Source organism: Pelecanus crispus, chromosome 3 (assembly GCF_030463565.1).
Source record: "Pelecanus crispus isolate bPelCri1 chromosome 3, bPelCri1.pri, whole genome shotgun sequence".
NCBI lineage: Eukaryota > Metazoa > Chordata > Aves > Pelecaniformes > Pelecanidae > Pelecanus > Pelecanus crispus.
Window position 1 is genome coordinate 72,884,893 of NC_134645.1, and position 25,723 is coordinate 72,910,615.

Genomic DNA, 25,723 nt, shown 5'->3' on the forward strand with positions numbered 1-25,723 from the left:
AATCTATCATTGAGCGGTACCTTCAATACAAGTTCAGCTGCATGTGCTGACATTGTTTGTCTTTGGTGAATGGAACAGACCAGATTTTCTGAGCCATGGTATTGTGACCAGAATTGTCATGACTGAAGCTGCAAAACAAGTAATTCTATGTTTTCATAGATAATGCCATACTTTTATGTGCGCAGTTCATCTTTTGCAGAAGCAGCTGTGCTAACAACACACAAAAATGAAACATGAAGTATATGTAAAGTATGCTATACAAGTTTTGACACAAATTTGAAAGCCTTACCTGAAAACCAGCCATAATACTGGCTTTTTCTGCATTTTTTTTTGAAAATACGCTGTTCTCCATAACCAAGTGAGGAAGTTAGCTGTGTGTTTTACCACACTCTATCTTATATTCAGGAAAAAATTATCTTAACTCATGAACTGAGGCTTCTTGCTTTCAGAACCGGAGGTTCTTTATGGGGTGTGGAGCAAAATGGTGAAATAATAGCTGTCACATTTATATACATTTATATACAGCAGAACCAGGCAATACTGTAATATCAGCAAGAATACTGAGGTATATCTGTACTGTGGATGTTTTTTTATATTTCTAAGGAGCAGCATTCATATGTTTATTGTACCTTCAGAATCAGCTCAGAATTGGGGTTGCTGAACCTAGCGCTTGACTATGAGTTTTCAGTATGAAGAGGGATTCCTTTTTTTTTAATTACATGTTATAATGGTATACTTATGATTAGAGAAGCTTGTGCTACTTATTTTTATTGCTATTCTTCTTAATATTATTCTTACATCTAAAGTACATGTAATTTGGTTTCTCTACCATGCAAATTCACTTGTAGAGAAAGAAAATTGAATGGACTAGGCTCTTTGTCCAGAAAATCTTCAAAACATAAAAGACCTGTAGGGGCTCACCAAAACTAGGTAAAAAGACGCCATTCCAAGGCATCTGACCTGCATACAGCTGGAAAGTGTTCACGTGCAGCTCTTATGCTATGACAGTGTCATAGAAATGGTAACAGGACTGTGCTAGTAACAGAACTGAGGAATAATTTAAATCCCAGCTGTGGGAGGAAGCAAGTCAGCAAGCCAGCAAGCCAGCATCACCAGTCAGCACAGCACCACCAGCATCACATAGCCCCAGGACAGCCACAAGGCACTGAACCTGGGGAACCATAATCTCATTGCTGTATTGTATAACTATCTACCCTACAGGATCAGCCAGAATCACAGTCCTCTGTGTGAAGGAATACATATGAGATGGTCAAAACAAATTCTCAGGCAACTTCCCTCGGGCCTCAAAGTAATGAGTCTAATGTTCAACTCTTGGTTATCACAATTCTGATTCCCCCCAAAAAATCACTGTCCTGGTTTTGGCTGGAATAGAGTTAATTTTCTTCCTAGTAGCAGGCATAGTTCTGTGTTTTGGATTTAAGATGAGAAGAATGTTGATAACACACTGATGTTTTAGTTGTTGCTGAGTACTGCTTATGCCAGTCAAGGACTTTTCAGCTTCCCATGCTCTGCCAGGGGCACAAGAAACTGGGAGGGGGCACAGCCAGAATAGTTGATCCAAACTGGCCAAAGGGCTATTCCATACCATATGATGTCATGCTCAGTATATAAACTGGGGGGGGGGGGGGGGGGGGGTTGGCCATATAATAATCATCATTATTATATTGTTATTATCATTACTATTTTATTTTATTTCAATTATTAAACTGTTCTTATCTCAACCCAGCAGTGTTTCTCACTCTTACTCCTCCGATTCTCTCCCCCATCCCACCAGGGCAGGGGGAGTGAGCGAGCGGCTGCATGGTGCTGAGTTGCTGGCTGGGGCTAAACCACGACAATCACATTCACTATTTCCCTTTGCTAGTGCAAGAGGATCTGTGAGAGACAGAACTGCTTCTTCCAGTCTCAGCTCATGCTGGTGCTGTTGCCTTTCATTCTATCAGGGAAATAAACCTCTCAGAGACAATCCTATGTGCATTGGTCACGTAAGTCTATTTAAAGCTGACTTCTCTCCACTGAGTTGGAGCAAACGTGTTTTCAGACAATTATCGTATAACTTAGCTTTATATGAGCCCAGTTCATTAAGAAGGGACGCTTTTAGGGAAATAAATGAGTACAATTCAACTGACAAAGCTCCCTGCTCATTAAAAAACCGTTTATGCTTTGATGTGTACAATTCAGTTTTCTGCAAGGAGTAGTGAAGAAATGCAGGTAAAATTTGATAGAAGCAACAACAGATAACACGTGTAGGCATAAAGAAATCTCTTTTTATAGTAATCCTTCAAAACACTAATGACATATGCTCTAACATTATTGTCAAACAGAGAAACAGCAATATACTGTGCTCTGAGGCAATGTCAAAGATGCCTGAACCTGATGTTGCTCCTCTGCTAACACGGCACGACAGTGTTATTAAATTAGCACTTTACAATGATTCATACCCTCTTCCCATTGTGCTGATTTTGCCCAGTCCTACAGCGAAAAAACAGTCTTTCTAAAGTACCAATCTATATCATTAAGAATCAATTTTCTTTCAATCATTGTGTTGCCCTAGAAAGGAACTCCACCTTAATTAAATAATGTTATTTTTACCCATTAAGTTCAAAGAGTCAAAGCTTGATTACACAAGCTCTTCCCTCCTTTCTCACGTATAAATATTCTCACCACTCTACAAACACAGGAGGAGGCAGCCAATGTGCAAGGTGTGTGCATGAGTGTATGTATGTGGAAGAGGTGGAGGCTGCTGTCAAAAGGGAGGTGGGGAAAAAAAATTAGCAAGGGTAAATCTGAGCGAGGGCTTTTATGTGCAAGATGTGCTTCCTGCACAACTGAAGACCTTTGTGGTGGTTAGAAAGGAAAATGGCATCAGGCTTATTACTGCAAGTAGGTGTACTATATGCCACTTTGGTCAGCACAAAGGAACTGAAGACTGGAAAGTTAAGAATCCAGTGTTAGTTTACTGCTACGTTTGAGGGTCAGGAGTTTAGCAAGAGTTTTGCCTTTTTGCATTAGCAGCAAGTAGATCTGATCTTTATCTTTTATATTTTTTCAGCATATCACATTGTATGCATTTTGATCACAGGAATGGGATATGCTGGTTTATTAGCAGAACCCACAGCCTACATCAACCAGTCACACTTCCTAAAAGATGAGTATTATCCATCTGAACTCAGTGAAGACCTTTAACACAGTACAAGTTCTTAGATTGTTCCTTGCTCTGAGTCTTTGTAGCTCTGACAAAAGGACCTGCCTGTTTACTTTTAGCATTTCATCCTGGACAAGCCAGGGCTGACATGTTTTGTTTGATCCCACTCATGCATATTTTGGGACCCACAGAAACACACTTTTGCTCTTTGCCTTATTCCTAATGACATCATTAGTTAGGGGGCTTTTATTTTTCACGCGTACCTATGACTCCCTCCCTCAACTCTCCTGTTTTTGCTCTTTTGCCCCTCCTCCTATCATGCAGTCTGTCCTCCTGATACACCTACCCACATGCTTTACACCCACTGCTCGCTTCTTTTAGTCCTGCTCTGTCATTTATTGGTGTCTCTGGAGGAACTGCTAGTCTTTTTCTCTGCTCAGGTCTCATCAATGTCTTCCCCCCCCCAAAAAAAAGAAAAAAAATTAAAAGGAAAAAGAAAAAAGAGATAGAATGTACTTTTCTTTTCCCTTGCAGAAGGCTCATTTCCCTTTCCTGCTCTAAATGCAGGAGTTTTACAAGCTCTCTGTTCCTTTAACCTATGCTGTCCTGCTCATGCCCTCTTGATCTTTCACTTGTACTGAGTCTCAGCTTCAGAGGAGCATCCTACCTCTACATGTGCCACATGCTCTCCTTGCTCCTGACCAACACCTCAGTCTAGACTGAGCCCATCTGGAAGGCTACTGCAGGGAAAATTTTCCACAGCTTGCTTTATCCCTCCATTTCTTCTCCTTAGTTTCTTCCAGTGAAATTCAACTACTCCATTCACCTGCAAGGCTCTCTGTGGCTTGTCCCACCTGGCTTGTCCCCTCCTGTCAGTATGAGAGTGCACCACTGATGAGCCACCAGCTTGTTGTCAACCACTTAATAAATTTCATTTTCACACACTTTCTTTTTTTTTGCTGCCTTTTAGGAGAATTTTCCACCAAATAATGCAATTTTTTTCTCATTATTCTGCTCCATAGCCCTTTTTAGGGATTTTCTATCATGCCTACAAAAAAGCTGACAATGGTCAAACAGGAGGTGCAGTGAAACTGCAAACTAGTATTCCCTTTCTGTTTTCCTGTCTTTCCCCTTTTTTCTGTCCGTATGGGTAGGCTGGCTTGTTTTGTGTTTTGAAGGTTAGTTCTTTTGGACAGGAACTGCTGTTTTGCTTTGCAATCATACTGTCCTCAGCACTCTTGGGGGCTTTTAAGTGATATAATGTTAGAAACATATTTGAGCATGTGGGTCTAAAGCACAAATAGACAGTCCAGTGAAGAAATTCCTATGAGTGTACACTGTTAGTCACTACTCCCATCTCTCTGCAAGGGCATGAGACTATCTAATGTCACCTGTGCTATGCTAACATTAAGGATTTTAGGAGTCCCCTATTCTAATTATTATTAATCCTTGAGAGAAGCAGGGAATATTAATGCTATTCTACCATTCTATGTGCTTAAATACATACACAGACCACCTTTCTGTAATATTTGATTACCTTGCAATATTTAATGGAATTATCCTGGCAACAACTTTCTGAAATACTTAAGAAGCATTGTTTGTATAGTACAGACAATAATTGGCATGAATTAAGCACCCTGCCAAAGGTCATATTGTAAGTCTGCAACAGAGCAGAGATTTTGAAGCTGGCATTCTAACTGCATAGATGTATTATTGCGTCTTAATAGCACAGTTATGCTTCATGATGTTTTAAATCAATCTGACAGCATCGGAGCTTGAAAGGTATTATGCATGATGCAGACTTTGCAGAATCGCAAATAGTATACATTTACCGTAACTAGCCTGGATGGATAATTACATATTACAAATTTTAGACCATGAAATAATAATTTTAATGATTGCATGAAGCATATACTCAAGTATAAATACAGGAAGGAACAAAAAGGAATTAAGACTAATATACAGCACATAAAAGTCAGTGGACAGGATCACTATGAAAATGGTCAATACTTTTACGTAACAGTTTACTTATGGTCTTATTTATTTGGTATGTAAGTTACCATCAATAATGTAGATACAATACATAATAAATGCTTTTTCCCCACTCATTTTACTGGAATAATATTACACAGTTCATCTTTTCGAGGGCTTTATAACTAAAAACCAAATTGGCTAAGGTGATGCCTTCACATTAGTCTTATTCCCATAACTCGGGCACTTAGTTCCACTAAAATCAATAGACTTGTAAGTGTGTAAGTGAGGAGTAAAAGGCAAGCATAATAAATACTTTTAATCCTGCGTTGGCAAATAGATATGTAATTCTGTCACACTTATCTCTAAGGCTGATCTTTTATTTGCATATTTTCAAAGTTTTGATCTACAAATGGATTTTAATTTGTCGACTTTTGCAAGAACAGTCTTGTGGGAGTGGGGGCAGGTCATGCATAATCAAAGAGTAAAACACAGGCAGAAGGAAGGTGTAGAGAATCTGAGCTCCATTTCTGTATGAAATACAATTACCATTATTATAATTTCTTTGTAGCACACAAAGGTCTTACTGTACTGGCTGACATCCATATTTAGAGGCTTTTTGAGAGATCCAAGAGATCCGTATCTATGCAAATGGTACTGTGTCTTATAAACTGAACATGAAAAATTTAGGCATGCTTTCCTCTCTACAGCACTTGGGAAGAGGCACAGAGAGAAGAGATCACTTTCCCAAGACATTGTGGTAGACCTGGAAGTAGAACCCACTGACCTGAACCACAGCTCAGGGCCTGAACTGAAAAGGTTTCCACTTTCTGTTATAAGACATATAAGTTCGATAAAAAGTGCAAATGAAGAAAATTGTATATAGGATCCGTAGCTAGAATTAGACATTGATGAGTGTGGGTGCCTGTGAAACTGTGAGCTTGTGACTCTTTTTTAGCTGTGTGACCAAAAAGCTGGGATGTATATACTATTTATACATAGAGCCAACAACCACCTTAAGCACTGACATTACATGCCAAGGTTAGCAGGGGTATATACCCTGCACTGTGTCCCTCCCAGGCACTGCCCTCCCCATGGTGGAGTGGCTGCTATACCTCCTATCGTTTAGGGGTGGGAACTTTCATTCAGCCTCTGCTCTGTAAACATTATACAGAATGCAACTCAGATTTCACAAACCAGTAGCAAATCAAATCTCCATTAGTACCACTGACCTCATTCTTTACCTGGAACAATTCTCTCCAGAGATCGGTAATTTAAGTATATCTATCCTTGATAACCCAGTAGTCCTGCAAATGAAATAGCTTCTCTGATGTAAGCAGCAAGAATCAATAACCATTAAGCACATAAGGACGCTTTAATGTATGAATCTTTTGGGCATCCAAGTCATGCCATCACCAGACCAGTTCATTTTGGTAATATATAGGCACCAAGGACAGGCAGAGTTGTGGTCCTTGCAGAGCACATTGGATGGTCCAGGTGCTCAATATGTCATAGCTCTGTAAATGGGACTTCCCTGGGAGAGAAGAGTCGAGTGGAGAATTTTGCCCAGTATGTGAGCCCAGGCTGCACTGAGGGTTAGCTTTGTGCAACAAAACAAATGAATTAACTGTGGCCGAAATGATGTATTTTTTCTCCATGTATCAGCACAGCATTAAATAAATTACTGTTGCCATCAAAGTGCAATGAAGCTAAGATCTCACCTTTACAGATTCAGCTATGATATTCACCAAGAATTGGGGAGGGCAGGAAAGGAGGGAGTTGTTGCATAGAAATACTTTCCCCACATGTTTTCCTAGACCCCAGGGTTTCACACAAAGCAGAACAAATCACACCTTTAGCAGTTCTGTTCAGTTCCATGCAGCTGCGTGCTGCAGGTGATGCCCTAAAAAGGTTTGTTTATTTTGCGGCACTGTAGGCTGCAAAGCTGCACTTAAGAATGAAATAGATTCCCCTCCCTTGCATTCTCCCTTCTTCACTGAACCCCTCTCTCTTTTTAACTTGCTGGAAGTTGGTAAGACGTAGAGATAAATTAATAGCAATGTGGCTTAGTCTCAAAAGAACCAAATGGGAGCACAGAGTAAAAACTGAGAAACATGTCCAGGTCCCTCTGCAGGGCCATCCTACCCTCCAGCAGATCGACACTCCCACCCAGTTTGGTGTCATCTGCAAACTTACTGAGGGTGCACTCAATCCCCTCATCCAGATCATCAATAAAGATATTAAACAAGGCTGGTCCCAAAACTGAGCCCTGGGGAACACCGCTCGTGACCGGCCGCCTACTGGACTTAACTCCATTTACCACTACTCTCTGGGCTCGGCCACCCAACCAGTTTTTTACCCAGTGAAGACTACTCCCGTCCAAGCCATGAGCTGCCAGCTTCCCAAGGAGAATGCTATGGGAGACTGTGTCAAAGGCTTTGCTGAAGTCCAGGTATGTCAAAATGTTCTGTAGCATGGTCAATGGTCAAAATGAAGGTCAGGAAAACAGAAAGCGTCATGTTGGCAGTTCTCACAGCAATAAACAAGCATGTATGTTGGAGCTTTTCATGTACAGGTGTCTTAAACTAGCTGCAAGACAACAGAGTTTCATAACAAAACTAACACTTAGAGCCAGGGTTTGTGAATGAATGCCACAATACTCCACGATTTTGGTAATGATGTTTTGCAAGAATAAATCTAGAAAAGGTGGTAGAAGTGAAGCTATCTGTAAACACTTACTGCAAGGAAGATCTGAAGAGAACTGTGAGCCACTTCTATGTACTGATATTCAAGAAAACAGCCCGAGACAGTGATGTAACGATGATCCTCTGGTGCCCAGTCTGGGGCTGGGGTTACTGAGGTCACGGTGCAGCCCGGCCCATTCTCCATCCACCAAGAGCGATGCATTGAGATATTAAAGGTCAGAATGAGATCTGTTTCCTGCAAAAGAACAAGTGAAGAATTAATGTGCTGGGTTGGTACTTGGGTATCAAATGCCTCAGCAAGAGATTTCACAGGATGCGTAAAGAAGAAAAGAGCAGGGACAAAACTGCACTGTCACATGAAAGTTAGTGGAGCTTGCCTGCAGCAAGCACAAGTAGCTTTACCTTGGCAGGCAGAATTGCTTTGGAGAAAAATAATCCTGCAAGCCAGGATCTGTTCCTAGACATTATGGTAGCCTGGGCTATAGCAGTCATTTCTGTTACATTGCCCATTTTCCTGCGGAAACCACAAGGACTGATGGATGTGCACATTTACCCAGCAACCCTCCTCTACTCAGTTCTGAGAAATACGGCCCATATTTTGGTGGTCTGATGTACCAAACTATACAAGAGTTGTCAGGAACCAAGACCTCACAGACTTTAATATGTGTGTGTCATCTGCAAGGAGTTTTGTCTCATGGACTCTGTGAAGCAGGCCTATGCTAGCTCTACTGAAATATTAGAGAAGATGTAAAAAAGGCTTCTGTACATTTCCTTACAAGCAAAACCTCTTTGTAATGCCTCTCTCAGATTTCTGACTTCCTAGGAGTCTGTAAGGAAACAGCTAGTGAGTGTTGCCTTGTCTAAAGACTGCTTAGCTTGTTAAAAAGGAGGGGCAGAGGACTGCAACCTTTAACTCTGATGTAGCTAGTGCAATGGAGTAACTAGTCAGCCATGCTTTCCATTAAGATTTCATTTATAAATAGTTCATAAAGTATTAATAAATGATTAATATACATCATAAACAATACTACAGATATGACTTTCATAAATTATACTTGGTTGCACATTACTTGAGGGTGTTATACATAGCTATAACAAAACTATGGACTTTGTGGATTCTGTAATAGCCTACAGTGTTTACCAACCCTTTATAAATAATTTATAAGTGTAACCTCATTGTAAAGTGTGACTATCTAGTCTGTGTGCACATGTGCTCAGTCATGCAAAAAAAATTGCTTTTAAGTAATGTCTTTGCAGAGCCAAACTCTCCCCACACCTAACCTACATTTTTTTCAGCTTGTTGATGACATTAATAATTAAGATTCTCATAAAGATTTTAAAATGTAACTATTTAATTAGGTTTCCCTTGCCAAAAGGAATAGAATGCCATTCTGTAGCAGGTATGTTGTGTCCACATTTCCCTCCCTTCAACAATAGTCATTTTTTCAGTCCCACTTATTTTCCCTTTATGCACTAACTCATGCAAAAATAACTCCATCCAGAGAGTTTTTGGATAATGTCATGGCTGACACGTCAATCGATTTGTGATTACACTTGACACTGTAGTGTAGCTGAATGTTTTTTCTTTAAGTTGCAGTTCTTGTCTAAAAGTGCAGAATTTTGCACATTTTAAAAAAATCAATTTCTACCCTGCATAAGCACACCCAGCTATCAGATGACAGGAGGGATCATAAATATTTTTTCGATGAATAATTACCCTACATTGTCACAACAACCCAATCCAGCAAATAAGCTGTATGAGAAAATGTATGCTACTTTACATGAATTTAGTCATGCAACTAATTTTAAGGATTTGAAAGTGATCAAAGCAACAGTGCACATTTGTATGAACTATGCAAATTTCCCCCAAATAGATATATTTACCTACAGCTATAAGTCTTCACCCCTGACAAACCTCTCCTTTCTCCAGACCCCTCCCTGCCAAAGCTGCAGACACTGGAAAGGGTCTGACAGATGTTTCTTGGAAATGGGCATTTTTACCTTGCATCTAATCCAGAAGACTATTTTTATTTCTGGAGTCAGGGCTGTTATGGCCCCTCAGTAGCACACTGGCCTTCTCACTTGGTGTAAGAAGTTGAAGAATGGGTATCTGTGGAGTAACTTTGCTTGAAGTAACAGATTTATTCCTGAATGACTAAAATTGGAATCCATCATGTTATTGTCAGAAAACCTTTAAGCTATTCTAGTTACCATGGAAAATGCTTAACCTCTAGTTAGTGCTAGTCTCTTATCAGAGATGCAACATGAATGAATAGGACTCATTGTCTGGATCTATTTTATCATTTGCAATACGTTCAGAAGAATCGTGATGGACTAAAAATATTTTACAAAGTGCAGACAAGGGATGAAAAATGTATTCCTTGAGAAAGAAAGGGATAAACTGGCTTGCAGGAGATGAGTATTTGTTATGCATCTGCCAGAAGAAGTTAAAATGGATCAGGAGGAGCTAAACATAAAAATCAAATCTGGGCTCTGTGGTTAGAACATCATTGCTCTAAAGACAGTTGTTTGCTTACAAAGGGTGCAGTAATTCAAAACTTTACAGGTTAAAAGCACAAGCAAATTTCCAAGTTACACAGGAAATAAAATCACACATTAAAATATTTATAATTACATATGTAAATAAAACTTTACAAAGTCAATCTTTCTTCCATCCCTGCATTTATCCCCAGATGATTTTCTGAAATAATTTGTTATATTTAGAAAATTCCCTTGCCTTCAAATCATCTTTTGGCAGTTAAGTTGAATGCTGTGACTAGGACTAAATAAACTTGTTTTGTTCAGGAATAGTCTTTTAGTGCTTACCAGTAAAAAATTACAGATCTTTTATCAGATCTATATTCTATTTCTATCTCTGAGTAATCAGTAAAATGCTGTGTTGTTTCCTCTGCCCATAAAATAGACCTGATATCTGTCACAGAAATGTTATAATCCTTAATTCTTTATCATAGTAAACCCAAATAAATCCTACTGAAAACCCCAACTTCAAATCTTAAAGAACTTTGAATAACGTGGTTGGGAAGGCTTTCAGGGAGTGTAGCTGTTGTGTATTGAACCAGTTTACAAACAAGGTCAGGTTCAGAAAGCAAAACAATAAGCAGATGTGAAATCCTGTTCTGGTAGGATTAGACATCATCCATGGCTCAGGTCAAACTTGGCTGGAATAAGAATGATAATGAAATCAGATTGTGACAAGCCAACTTGTAAGTTAGACCATGTAAATTCCTATCCCCAAAATATGTGGGATAAGAATAAATACAGAAGGAGCCTTATCACTACAAACTGAGCTGCTCCACAGTTAAATCTTCTCAAGTATAAATTGTTATGGGCTTTGAACTTGCCTATAACCTTCAATCCATGTCCCCCTATGTGCAACCATATTAGCAGAGTAGTTCCTATTGCTTAGTAGTGAAGGTCACCCAGCTTATGAAAAAGTTTTACTTCTTAGTGAGAAAACTGTTGAGGACTTAAATCTCCTTGTAGAACTGTGTAAGCCAAGGAGGGGATGATGTATCTATCATTGACATTGCTTATACTGAAAACATTTAGAGCTATTTTTGGACAAACTCCACTTGCTATTTACTTTGTTCACTGTTTGAATACAGTTTTAGTGGACATAGACAAAGTCTACGCTGGAAGCTGGGGATTTGTTGTACTCTCCAGTGTATTTGCCGTCTGTTTTCTTTCCAACATCTGTGGCTCAAACATTGTTCAGGGAAATGCAGAGAAACGGTGTCTGATAAACCTTGAAGCTATGAAACCTAACAAGAACTGTTGATACACATTGGGCATGCCGATATGGTATTGTTCACAGTCTGTATGTCAAGGAAGATTTCATTATCCTAAATTCAACAAACAGCTGCTTCCTTCATAGACACAGAAATACATCTGTATGAGCTTTATTGATGATCACTTGCTGCTTTTCTAAATCCTGCTGATATTTGTAAAGCCTGTTAATGGAAACTGGTGCATTAAAGTAGATTTTGCTATTCATCAAGGAGGAAAAAAACAGAGGAAAATATTTAGTAGGACATCTTTGCTGACATTCTTAAGATGTGCTGGCATTTGTAGTGGCCAGGAGAAGTGCTGCTGGGTTAGACAAAGGCTAGAGTTTGGAGGTCTCAGAGACTCAGATCTCAGAGATTAGAAGCTAAGACATCTTCAAATTAAGTCTGTAATTTTAGTTCATCTTAGTTTGTAAAAAATGTTGAGCTCTGATGGTTTTGTGCCCGTGTTTAATACGGTAGATAACAACTTTTGCTGGGGTTAACTGCATAGTGCATAACATTTTCTGGCTGAGGACAGCTGATGACAGAACACGGCAGCAGAAAGCTTTGTAAGATCTGCCAGAAATGAATACGACCTTCTTTGCATTAAGTAGCAGCAGGACGACAACAGCGCTCAAAATGAAGACAGCTCTGTGTGCATTGTATTACTACTAGTACATATTAGTAAGTATATTATCTTTATGTAGTAATTACAATATGTTACTGTTCCAATTATTTTTGTTAGGTGCAGCTTAGAGAACCTGATCCCAAACAGAGTGCTAAGAGAAAAAAGAGGCAGCAGTGATTCAGGGTCATTCTCACTGAAAGTCCAGGAGATATCGCAGACTCAGGGAAATTAAATTGTACTAACTTCAATGGTTATGACTTGCTGTGTCATGGGAAATCAGTTTCTTGTATTTTTCTAATTAGGAATTGCTGAAATCTGTGCAAACCTGCCAAGCTTCTGTACAAGTTTTGTCAAATATAACCATGTCACCACTTGTTTCATTTTTCAAACTCAAACTAGCAAGAACAGGCTGCTTGGAGACTGAACAATCACACAAGGTTTTGGTGATAAAAGATCACGGTCTGAAAGCATTTGTAGTTCCGGATGCCTTGTATGCACAGAGGCCTTTACAGGCATTTTTTTTTCTTCTGTTATCTCACTTTTCCACTAAAACTAGCTCCCATCAGGCAGTAGCATTTTCTCATGCAAGCAGACCTTTTCCCATCTAAAGAAAAAAACCTGCCCTCACTGAAGGATCAAAATAGAGCTTGGCAGCTGTGTTTCCTTTCCTTTTCTTTTCTTTTTTTTTTTTTTTTCCCTTTTGCTTTTTAATCAATAGTTGATATACAGGAAATTATTATTGTATAATTTTGTAGGGATCATAGATACCTAATGTTTCTAATCTTTTATATCCTGTTGTACCTGAACTGATTTTTAATTCTCCAATTTTTCATATTTCCTCTTACAAAACAATTTTGTACCAGTATAATTCCAAATTGGATATGGAATTTGATTTACATATGTGTCATTAATCAGGTAAGATGTAACCACTCTGATTCCACCCAGCAGATTTCCTTCTGAAGGTCATCCTTGAAAAGCAGCAAAAGTTAAAATTGTCTCACTGTGAGCTTTTCTCAGTATTCTGTTAAAAATGTTCTAAATGTATCTTAAGTGATTTCCAATGTACTTCCAAAGATTTCAATGAATTACTTATAAAGATACGAGCATGAAAGAAAGAGATGACTCAGGTGTCCTGATTTTCTTTTCTAAAGTGAAACTAAAGTGATATATTAATAAAATACGATAAAATAGTCCTCAAGAAACATCGGTACTACTATACAGGGATTAATATTGTCACTTAGTATTCTGTGATATGATTCCTGTCAATAATCTTATGAAATAGTTAGAGCTGCAATCAATATTATCTTAATTAAGAACTTCATATCTTTCTAGTATTGGAATATGTACATTGACAAACCTAACAATCCTTTTCCGCTCTGTTTCAGCTCATTTAAAAAAAAAAGATACCAGCTAAACTCCAGAATATTAATTTCATCAGTTCAGTGGCATCAACATTTTTCATTAACATCTTTGTTCAAAAAGTTTCTATACATATAGTTCTTCAATTGAAAATAACATAAAAAGAAAATAGAAACTTTCAGTTTGTATTGCAAGGTTAAAATGATTATTACTACCCCTTGAATACTTTTCATATTTAAACAGAATATTTTTAGACAAAGAAATTTTTTTTGTGCAGAACAAGAGAATTAAGCCCATCCCAGTAGCCCAATGTCACTTATTACAGGGACTGAGAGATTGCAGTCCCTGTGCTATCACACAGAAATTTTGATTTGGCTCTTGCACATATTTAGTGAAGATCCTGAGCACTAGAATTTTTGTAATTTCTTGGAAAATTACTTTTTGGAGGATTTAAGCTTGTGCAATGATAAAATACATTGAAATAGGCAGCTGACCAGAGGCGCTTACTTTACAGGGTACAGCTAACTCTATGGAATCTTAGTTATTTCTCACTGTGGAGTAATCAGGGATACCATTCTGGAACTGAGAAAATTCATTGAAAGGAATTGAGTTAAATGTAATATCTTGTTTTGAAAAGTTTCTGTTTTGAGAAATTGCCATTCTCTGAGGAAAACCACTTGCCTCCAAACTTTGTTAATGAGGGTGTACAGTGGGCAGTTTTCCAGTTCCAGGTGTTCTACGTTGCTCTGTCCTTACTGATGGGCTTGGGATTATTACCAGATCTTATTAAAACCAACAAAAACTAGCTTCTTTCATTCTAAAAGACAAAGCTATTCTAAAGCTTGGATTAACTCTGAAGGTACAAAGATGCGATTTAAGTATTTACTGGTGTACCAGAAGATGATGATCCCACAGATATCTTAGTAAAATTTCTGCTTCGGGGTGGAACTGAGTGGCAGAGGTCCAGAGCTGGAAACAGGGTGGTGGCATATAGTCTCTTTTGCCACACCAAAGCTGCATTCCGTGAAATAAAACTAGCAAAGAATTTAATGATTGTACTAAACAGTGTGGCTCTGGATCTCTTTCCGAGGTGAAGTGAATGTTCTGAATGGTTTGCAAACCCTTGTTATTCATTTTGAGCTGAAAACACATGATTTCACTGCAATATATCAATACTAATTTTTTATGACTAAGGCATAATGTTTTTAAAGAAGTTTAAGTTCTTTAGCCTCTCGGGACTGATATTTTTCCTCTTTTTAAATGGTAAAGGAGGTATCTCTCTTGTCTTGGTTTACCCAGGCAAATACAATGATCAATAGTGCTTAGGATTTGGAGACACAAATATAAATAACCTCTTAATTCTAAATAAAACCCTTCTAAGCACAAGGACAACTTATATTTGGGTAATATCCAAAAGACTATTCAGAGCTTCCAGTGAGCTGCGAATACAGTTCTGCAGGCTGCAAACAGAAAGGTCTTGGTCTTGATTAAAATAACAGGATGAAATGAGTACCCTTAAAATGCTTTCCTTTTCTAGAATAAATGGCTTACTGAGTGGCTGAACGACCTCAAGAATACTTTGCTTGATCATCTCTGTCCAAGGCAAAATTTTAGCATGGTCCAGCATTTCGTAAAGAAGGATGCAGAAGTGTACGGTGTAGAACTTAAATATCAGTAGGTTTATAGATGGTATACAGAAAGAAATTCCAGCTGATGTGGTTTGTTCAGTGTCCCTTGGTGTTGGTTATTATGTAGCATTAGGTACTGTAAAACAAAATGCATGTGTACAGGGACAAACCTTTGTTTTCTGTTTCCTATGTCTTTTTATTCTCTTTTAAAATGTAAATAATTATCCTGTCTATCTTTGTTTTTTTGCTTTAAACAACCCAATTCATTCATGACCCTAGGGTGGAGCTCACGTCTACAACAAATAATTTTTTTTTGTTTGAATCAAACTGTGTTGTCAAATCTAGAAAAATCTACCACCTGCAGCGTGTGCGGGAAAGAGTAAGTAGACTTGAACACAGTTCTCAGACTACAGAAACAGTAGTTATCCCAGAAGTGGTGTTAGGAAGCATGAGATCATTGTCATGCAGAAGGGCTTCATGCAACACCAGGCTGAGGATAAAAGCATGTTGTACATAGTGCTCTATAGTCTAAGCACTTCTAGCCAGCAGTGATTTTATATGCATTAAGATTTCAGAATAATTAAAAAGAAGCCTGGATGAGTTGGGAAATTACTAAAAAGCATGTCGAGTCATCTTACTCAGTTTGATTCAAATCTAGCCCAGGTCAGTATTGTCAGAAGAGTTTACTTCTGTGGGGAGGTTGCAATGAGCTAAATGTATGAAATAAAATAGCCAGATTTAAATGGCTTGAATTCCTCTGCAGTCAATAAAATGACCCAGCTGAAAGAGCACGCTAAGTGTTCCTGAAGGACTCTGAAAAGCTGCTTAGAGAACCTACATAAGACATTGAGCAGGAAACCAGCCACCAATTGATGGTGAGGAAGAACAGAGTCAGAAGTGGAAGTGTGGGCCAACTCCATATGCCCTGTTCAAAAAATCATATGGAATAACTATCCCTGCGTCTATTATTTCAGGCTCTTTCACTGTAACTTAGATGACTATTGACCAGGCTGATAGATGTTATCACCCACAGAATTAGATTCAGATCTGAAACTGTACAGCATTCGTGTAGCTTGCAAATTTGGGACAGTAAACCAAAAGTCATATCACTGAAGACACACCAGTATATACTGAGTGTGATGTGCACAAAGCCTGCATGTAGCAGTCTCTATTGCAACACTGCTGAGTATTTACAGAAATTTCTGTAAAAAACAGGTGTTTCTGACCATTAGCTTGACACATTTTACACCTAAATGTGATTTTTACCAGTTTCAAGGGATTGCACAGCTGCAACTCCACCAGATGACATAGGAAAAACTGTGTCACAGGTTTCAGTGCTCACGTGTGCCAAGAGCTCCGTTGGCCTGAGCTATACTTACCCCACAGACTTTGAAAACTACCTTTAGTTCCTGTCTGAAAGGTACTATTTATTTTTTTTAAATGAAAAAAGACATTTGTCACAGGACCATGTTATATGACTTTGATAAACTTTAGTTCATAAAGAGTTCATTCATGTCCTTGCAGTTGATGATGGTTATTAGAACACCTAAGGCTATATTCAGTTTTGATAAATCAAACTCTTTTCACTTTACATGCAGTAATTAATTTAACAGTAGGTGAAATTGCTCTCTCTTTTTGTGGTGTGATATTATGCCACTCAGCATGGACCACAGATTAGTTTTATTAAAACTAACTTGATTATGCACTGCTGTCATCTAAGTACAGAAATAATAAGATCTAACTTATCTTGAACAGAGAGTGAATTACGGATGTTTTGTATATTGGCTGCTTCCTGCATTTGAGAATTCTTTGAGTTATTTCTAAGAAACAAGATGAAGAGTTTCTCCTGTTCTAGAGCTGATGATTCTTTTTTTTTTCTACACTGTGCCTCAGAAATAATTTTGAATAATGTTACTACTCAGGAATTCCAGTTTTAGTTAAGTTTAGATTTCAAAATGAAAAGAAAAGAATGTGAACAACATTGCAAAAAAAATGTTTCAACATTTTCAGAAGAAAATATTACACTTTTCCAAACTTGACTTATTAGGGTGTTAGGCAGCATTTGCAAATTGGAATGGAAAATGTTAACACTCCCACATATCCAGTGTAGGTGATACGGGTTCAAACCCTTGACTCAGAAATGAAAAATAAGCTATTCACAAACTTCTATTCTGACAATACAAGTCTCATGGAAACAGACTAAAAAGAAACTTTGTCACCTGCATTAATCAACTAACTACAATATCAAACAAGATGATGTTAGTAAACATTTCAAGGGCATGCCCTTTCCTCTTGTGAGCTATTGCTAAGGCGTGGCAATGCCCACCACTTTAGTAAGCTGCAGCCTCCCAAGAACAATTTGAAGCCATTTAAAAAGATTCAGTGCATAACTTTTGGTAAATGTATGGTTTTTTATTAAGTTTTCAGAAGCACGCCCTGAGGAATAATATTATGATGCACCGCTAGATCTTTTAGCTAGTTTGAAGGAAAGTATCTCATGTACTGCAAAAGAAACTGTAGCAATTTAAACCAGTTAAGGTACTAATCTATAGATGAATAGTCTGTCACTCTTTTACATGTTGACTATGTGGCATGCAATGCTGCTAAAGCACAGAGGACTACCTGCATATATAAGGATAAATGTGTTCTTATATATAATACAAGAACACCTAATTTAAGGTAACAAAATCACCTCAATAAAAAGATCCATTATTTTGCTAATCTCATACTTAGCACCAGTTCGTACAACACATGTACTAGCCTGTATAATAGACATATTATTTTTGTACAGATGTACAAAAAGTATTATGCAGATTGATTGGGCGCGTTATAGTTTTGAACTGATGGTGCTATTAGGTGGAACAAGTAATTTTCCAGATATCACACTATTTCTTCCTAAAACTCTTTACATCAGCCTTTGTTTCCTGTGATTTAATTCTTTTTCCTCTGAGATACAAATATTTTCATCTGACATTTTGTGGAAGATATAGTGGTTAACAAATAAACCATGTTATTTAATGATGTAATAAATGCTGTTTGGGATTGTGTTTTCTTGTAAAAGCTTTTTTCTCTTTTTTTGAACAGTTAATATAAAGAGAAATAATACAGACTGATTCAAGTATTTTCTTTTTAAACAGCCTTTGTCCCTGCTTTTTACTTCAGGTATTAGAGCACAAATACATAAGAGAGATTTTATAAAAGACAACACAGAAACCCCTGTTAATTGAAGAGTAGGATCTAGTATCTGGCAGGCATCCTTAAAAATTAATTCCTAGATCAGCTATGTATTAATGATATTTCAGTGACAGTTCGTGTCAAATGTCAGCTCCATTGTTGCTGAAGACTTATGTTTGAATGCTTTGCTCCATCTCACAGGGTTGTGCAAAAGGGAAGATTGCCTTTCAGTTCAAATTTACATTGATTGGTCCCCAGACTGTTTGAATGGAGTGGGGGGTGTCTCTGGCTCTGCTCTCACCCGGGACCATCAGTAGTTTGCTCACTTTTCAATGAAAATGCAGTTCTCTCTGTGATTGAGCGCTGACTGGCAGGGGAGCAGCGCTGCAGGAAAGGACCTGGGGGTCCTGGTGGCCAGCAACGTTCTGGGCTGTGTTAGGAGGAGCGTCACCGTCAGGCTGAGAAAGGTGATCCTTCGTCTCTCTCAGCACTGGTGAGAGCACGCCTGCAGTCCTGGCTCCAGTTATGGGCTCCCCAGTACACTAGAGACATGGACATACTGGAGCCAGTCCAGCAAGGGCCAGTTACGGCCCAGCTTGGGCTAGTTATGGCCTGGAGCACAGGATGTCTGAGGAGAGGCTGAGGGAGCAGGGCCAGTTCAGTGTTAAGAGCAGCAGGCTTGTGGGCACCCTACTGCTGCCCGTACCTACCGAACGGGAGGGCCTAGGGAAGGCAGAGCCAGGCTCCTCTCGGAGGTCCACAGCAGAAGGACAAGAGGCAACAAACACAAGCTGGAACAGAGTAAACTCTGACCAGATGTGAAGATTTTTTTTATTTTACTTTTTTTTTTAACATGAGAATGGCCAAACACTAGAACAGGTGCCCAGACATGAGATAAAAAATGTTTTCAAAATTTGACCAAAAAAGCACCTGAACAATGTCATTTAACTGGCCCTCTGAGAAGGGAGTTGCACAAGGTGACCTTCCAACCTAAATAATTTTGTGATTCAAAGTATCTTTCCTCGAAGACTTAGAAGTGTTGTTTCAGTACTTAAAAAACCAAAAAAAAAAACCCAAGCCAAGCAACCAAACAAAAAAGCCCAATTACAGAATGGATTGCCTCCCTGCAGCATGAATATCAAAATCCTATTATAACATACCGGGGAGCATGGTAGTAGTAAAAGCACAGCAACCCAAATCTGACTTGTACACTACTCTGCAGGGAAAACTTACTTCCAGGAACCAAGACTAGATTTTTGACTTACATGCTTTCTGCCTTGATACAACCCTGGCGTGTGTCCTTCAGTGAGGTGGGGAAGGAAAAGGTTCCGTTGGAGTGGCATAAGTATTGGCCCCAAAGGTTTTGTAGAGATTTTTAATGATGCAGCTACAATTAGGGGTCTTCTCTATCTTGCCAATGAAATAACACAAGTAACCAGGAATAAAAAAATGAAAGTGCTCAAAAATTTAGGAAATTTATTTGAAAATATTTTGTCTCTTTCGTTCATTCCATTTGAATCATATCATCACACTGTTTACGTGTGCATGTCTTATTTGCAAGCATTTCATGCCGGCTAGCTAAAATTTCACTTAAGACAATCTCTTCAGTATCCAGCTCTGCATCCAAAGACCCTCCAGTTTCCAGCCAGGATTAAGATGAAACACTAGGAGCAATGATCTTTAATGAGTGCAGCTTGAGAGGAATAACTAGAACAGAGCTCTATCTCTGCAGACTGAATCAGTGATTGAAAACTTTATTTAAGAAACTGTCAGGGAGTAGATTTACCATTCTAACTGTAGTGTCTGTGTCAGTTTCTTAAATTAAGTTTTCAGGAGCTGATTTAGCCCAGGGAAATGCAGAAACCTGGTTGAAGCGTCTCTTGGGGCTGCTTATACTAAATTTTTTGTTTGTGTTTAGTGCTAATGCAGAATTAGAGGAACTCCACTGTCAAGATGTTAGAAGATCGATGCTTTTATTACTTTGAATTGGAAAGCTGGTATACACAATAGAACAGTCGCAGTGGGAAGAATGATACAAAGAGTTCTTCTTTGATTTCCTGGTGCTTAAGAATATTGCAAAACACCGTGAATTCAAAGAAGTAGAGTTCATTTTTTTTTTTGTCAAGGAATAGACATAGTATATCTGGTTTATTAAATATAGACTGGGTAAAAGTATTTTCAAGGAAAAGTATATCTGCCCAATGGAAAAAATATATAAACTTCAATAATTAATTCATTTTTGCAGTATCTATATAATTACTTCACTGTGAAGTGCCAGCAATATACCACATGTGCTCTGTCTCTTTCTTTGGAGTAAAACTCTCATAAAATAATTATAAGAGGGATCTTTTGTTTAGACAAAGACACATAGCTTTTTCATCAACATCACTGATTTTTTTTTTTTCTTTCTTGAACAAAAGCATTGGAAATATTAAAGCTTCCCTGCATTCCTAGTACCAGAGCAGTTTTCTGTGATGTGCATTAGTGAAATTCTGACTTCATTAGGAGTTGAATTTGCCCAGAGAAGGTAGCAGTAAAGCCTTATATGCTTCCTACCTAAAATAAATGCTTTAATTTAATCTGAAAGAGTGGTCTATAAAGTATTATTACATTTAAGGCATACATCTCTTAAATAAAAAAAGAATCTAATCTCAAAAATGAATGGCAGAGTTAATCCTGAAAATAAAGATTACATAGTTTAGTTCTCAAAGGTTAGTAAATTACAAACTCCTTGGTTCTGCCCTAGTGCACCTCAGCTCTACAATACAATATTAAATACATAATATTTTATCACCTGAGCTGAGCGCACAGCATCCTGTAAAACGTCATTATTAACTTACCCTCACATATTTTTCCATCTTTTAACCTGTAGAGACTTACAGCTTAATCCAAGATAACTTCAGAATTTATTTCATTTTTGTACTGCCAATAATTCCATTAAATTAATGGGACTCTCACAGTATGTGAGATTAAATTTGTTACACTGAGATCAGACATTCAGATAAACATTTTCCAAGATGTACACTGAACATATTAATATATCTTTCCATATTGACGGGTATCTTTTTCATCGTGGGTATGCTTTTCCTGCTGATTTTGGTAAGTATACTGCGATTCCTTAGCATATTGAAGAGAATGTCATATAAGACAAAGTGTAATGTTGTCAAAAACATTTTTGTTCTGACCTACCCATAAGGCATTCTGCAAAAATGAAAACTATATCCAGAGAGAAATTTCATAATGGAAAGAAGTATCAAGTAATGTTATGCTGTGGTCTCTTGTGGGTCCAATACTATTATATTTTGATTAATTACATGAATGATTGAAAAAAGAAATGACTTATTAAGTATATACTGAGAGATTGCAAGTACATTTGAAGAAAGGAGTAACATTCAAAATCATCTTGAGAAAACTGAGATTTATCCTGGAAAGTGTTATTCAGCAAGGACAAGTAGAAAGTATGACACTTAGGTTGAAATAACTAAATGTGCAAACACAGTAGGGGTAACAACAGCCTGGGAATTGCTCTCTCACAAGGGAGTGGAAGGTTATCATGGTTCACAAACTGAATAGAAGTCAACACTGTCATGTTGCTGCAGAAAAGGAGTCATCCTTCTGGGTTGTATAAACAGGAGGGCAGTGTGCAGCACTGAAGCAATTCACGTTAGCTTAGTATTGGCAAGGCTTCAACTCAAGACACTTCACGAAAAACTGCAGACTGGCTGGAGAGGAGCCAAAGGGGAGCAATTAGAATGAGCAGGTGTCTGAAAACAAGACCCATGAAGAAAGATAGAAGGAATGGGGGTTTCCTAGCTCAGAAGAGAGAAGACTGAGAGCATAAGTGGTGTTGAAAAGAACTGAGTAACCTATTTCCCTGCCTATAGTGGAAAGACATCCATCATTGGCCCAGGAACTAGACTACATTGCAAAGAGGATACAAATTAGATCTTGGGGAAAAAAGTTTATGAAGCCAAGAGAGAGGACATCTCTGGAAACGACTGCCTGGGGAGTCTGTGTGATCTATTGTTGCTGGCATTTAAGAACAAGATAGACAAAATTCTGTCACATTTTCATAGATATTTAGGCTGGGGACATGGACTAACTGACCTACTGAGTCATTCAGCAATGTGAATCTATGATTCTAATGACTGAAAGCATGGCTCTGGGAATACATAATATTTATAAATGTGCAACACTTATCACTAGTGTATTGGTTTTGAGCAGCAAGGTTTTGGTAGTGGGGGTCTTCTGTGAGAAGCTCCCCCTATGTCCAATAAAGCCAATGCCAGCAGGCTCCAGGATGGACCCGCCGCTGGCCAAGGCCGAGCCAATCAGTGACAGTGGTAGTGCCTCTGTGATAACATATACAAGAAGGGAAAAAAACCCCAAAAACCCCACCAGGACAGAAACTGCAGCTGGAGCAAGGAGCGAGAATATGTGAGAGGAACGACTGTGCAGACACCAAGGTCAGTGAAGAAGGAGGGGAGGAGGTGCTCCAGGCACCGGAGCAGAGATTCCCCTGCAGCCCCTGCTGAAGACCATGGTGAGGCAGGCTGTGCCCCTGCAGCCCATGGAGGTCCACAGTGGAGCAGATATCCACCTGCAGCCCGGGGAGGACTCCACACCGGAGCAGGTGCATGCCTGAAGGATGCCGTGACCCTGTGGGAAACCTGCGCTGGAGCAGGCTCCTGGCAGGACCTGTGGACCCATGGAGAGAGGAGCCCACACTGGAGCTGGTTTGCTGGCAGGACTTGTGACCCCGTGGGGGAGCCACGCTGGAGCAGTCTGCTCCTGAAGGACTGCACCCCATGGAAGGGACCCACGCTGGAGCAGTTCGTGAAGAACTGCAGCCCGTGGGAAGGACCCAAGTTCAAGAATTTCGTGGAGGACTGTCTCCCATGGGTGGGACCCCACGCTGGAGCAGTGAGTGTGAGGAGTCCTCCCCTGAGGCGGAAGGACCAGCAAAGACAACGTGTGATGAACTGACCACAGCCTCCATTCCCTGTCCCCCTGCGCTGCTGTGGGGGAGGAGGTAGAGAACTTGGGAGTGAAGTTAAGCCTGGGAAGAAGGGAGGGGTGGGGGGACGGTGTTTTTTCCATTTGGTTTTATTTCTCGTTACCCTACTCATTTTTGATTGGCAATAAATTAAACTAATTTTCCCCAAATCGACTCTGTTTTGCCCGTGGCGGTAATTGGTGAGCAATCTCTCCCTGTCCTTATCTCAACCCATGAGCTTTTTCGTTATATTTTCTCTCCCCTGTGCAGTTGAGAAGGGGAGTGATACAGCAGCTTTGGTGGGCACTTGGCATCCAGCTAGGGTCAAACCACCACAATCCTTCTTGGTGCCCAACGTGGGGCATGAGCAATTTGAGATAACGATAGTAATTGGGAGAGGTAATGGGCAAAACATGGACTAAACAATGTTAGAGAATGGAATGATCATGGGAGAAATAAAACCAAACCACTCAAAACCAATACTACTAGTCATTCCACTGAGATTTGATATATTTAATATAATAACTGGAAGTACATAACATGTAAAGCATAAACATAACTGAATTTAAATATAACATTTGTTCTTTGAGTTTTCTAACAGATAAGAGCAATTTCAATGCAAGAAAAAGGAGCCTTATTTATAGAAGTAATTTTAAGTGAATGACTCTCTATAAAAACTTTCTTCTTTCTTAGGTTCCCAACTTTTGATAGGATGATTCCTATAGTACTGCACAGTCCATTCTGTGTAACTCTTGAAACAGAGTATGATCTGTAATGGCTGGAATGCATTTCCCTGGCTTTGGTTGTCTACTCCTTAGCTAGTTGCCTATATAGTTAATGGAGCTGAAAAGACACTTTCAGGATATGAGTTATTTCACCAGGTGTAGAAGTCGTCTTCAGCATGAGGTGAATCACACCTTATAATGTCCTTTGTTTGCAAGTCCTTTGGCTTTAGAGCAGATCTAGATATTAATCCAAAGGTAGGTATCTGCATCCAATTCAACTCCATATACTTAAGAAATAAAATCAGAATACATATAAATCAGATGACAAATAAATAATATTTTTTATATATATAACCTGCTTGCTAACTGTATGTTTTCTGCAGTTGGATGTGCTAAGGCAGCACTTCAACTAGAAATACCTGGTATTAGAACAACTATTTGATAAGTTGTACATTCCCTCATACATTAAAAAAAAAGTTTTTGTTAATATTGTCCTGGTTTTGGTTGGGACAGAGTTAATTTTCTTCCTAGCAGCTGGTGTATTTTCTTCCTAGTAGCCGGCGTAGTGATGTATTTTGGATTTAGCATGAGAATAATATTGATAACATACTGATGTTTTAGTTGTAGTTAAGTGCTTACACTGTCAAGGACTTTTCAGCTTCTCATGCTCTAGCGCCTGAGAAGGCTGCAGATGCACAAGAAGCTGGGATGGGGCACAGCCAGGACAGCTGACCCAAACTGCCCATAGGGATATTCCATACCATATGATGTCATGCTCAGTATATAAACTAGGGGAGAGCTGGCTGGGGGTTGCTGCTCAGGAACTGCCTGGGCATTCGTAGGCGGGTGGTAAACAATTGCATTGTGCATCGCTTATTTTGTATACTCTTTTATCATTATTATTTTTTATTATTATTTTCCCTTCCTTTTCTGTCCTATTAAACTGTTTTTATCTTAACCCACGAATTTTACTTTCTGCCCTGTTGATTCTCTCCCCATCCCACTGTGGGGGGGAGTGAACGAAACGGCTGTGTGGTGTTTAGGTGCCTGCTGGGTTAAACCATGATAAATATATAATGTATAATTTCCTTTGGAAGAATACTGAAATTCTGCTTGAAAATTAAGAAGATGATTTGCTTTGACACAGATGTATGATTCCAAAACTTCCTGAGCTTTTTGGAAACTTGGCATTAACCAGCTATAAACTCATGTAGCTTGAGAAATTTGAGGACTCTGAGACAAGGTTCCTGGAGGTCTGTGATACTGGAAAACTGATTTCTGGGTTAATCAACTAAATGGTTGATTGATGGGTGCCCGCGACTGCAGGGAACTGCTGCAGTGCTATAGTCAGTTCCCAGCCTTCTGCCAGCATTTTGTCATGGTTATACTGCCCTGGATTAAAATTCCAAACTTCCAAAATTTCCCATTGGAACTAACCACTCTGACAAGCATCTGATATCCCACCTCAAAACTGGAAAGAAGACAAGAGAGATACTGTATTCGTAATAATAACAAAACTTTCTGTAGAATTCATATTTGGCATGACAATGTTGATTTAAGTAGCCACAAAAAAAGTAAAAAAA

The 25,723-nt window shown here is 38.9% G+C and overlaps 1 protein-coding gene across 1 annotated transcript in view; it reads right to left on the minus strand.

The window, feature by feature from the left end:
* NKAIN2 (sodium/potassium transporting ATPase interacting 2) overlaps positions 1-25,723 on the minus strand; it is a 548,435-nt gene that overhangs the window by 64,706 nt on the left and 458,006 nt on the right. The window contains exon 4 of the mRNA XM_075707629.1: positions 7,877-8,077. Within this exon, the coding sequence (XP_075563744.1) occupies positions 7,877-8,077 (201 nt within the window). The remainder of the gene's footprint in view (positions 1-7,876; positions 8,078-25,723) is intronic.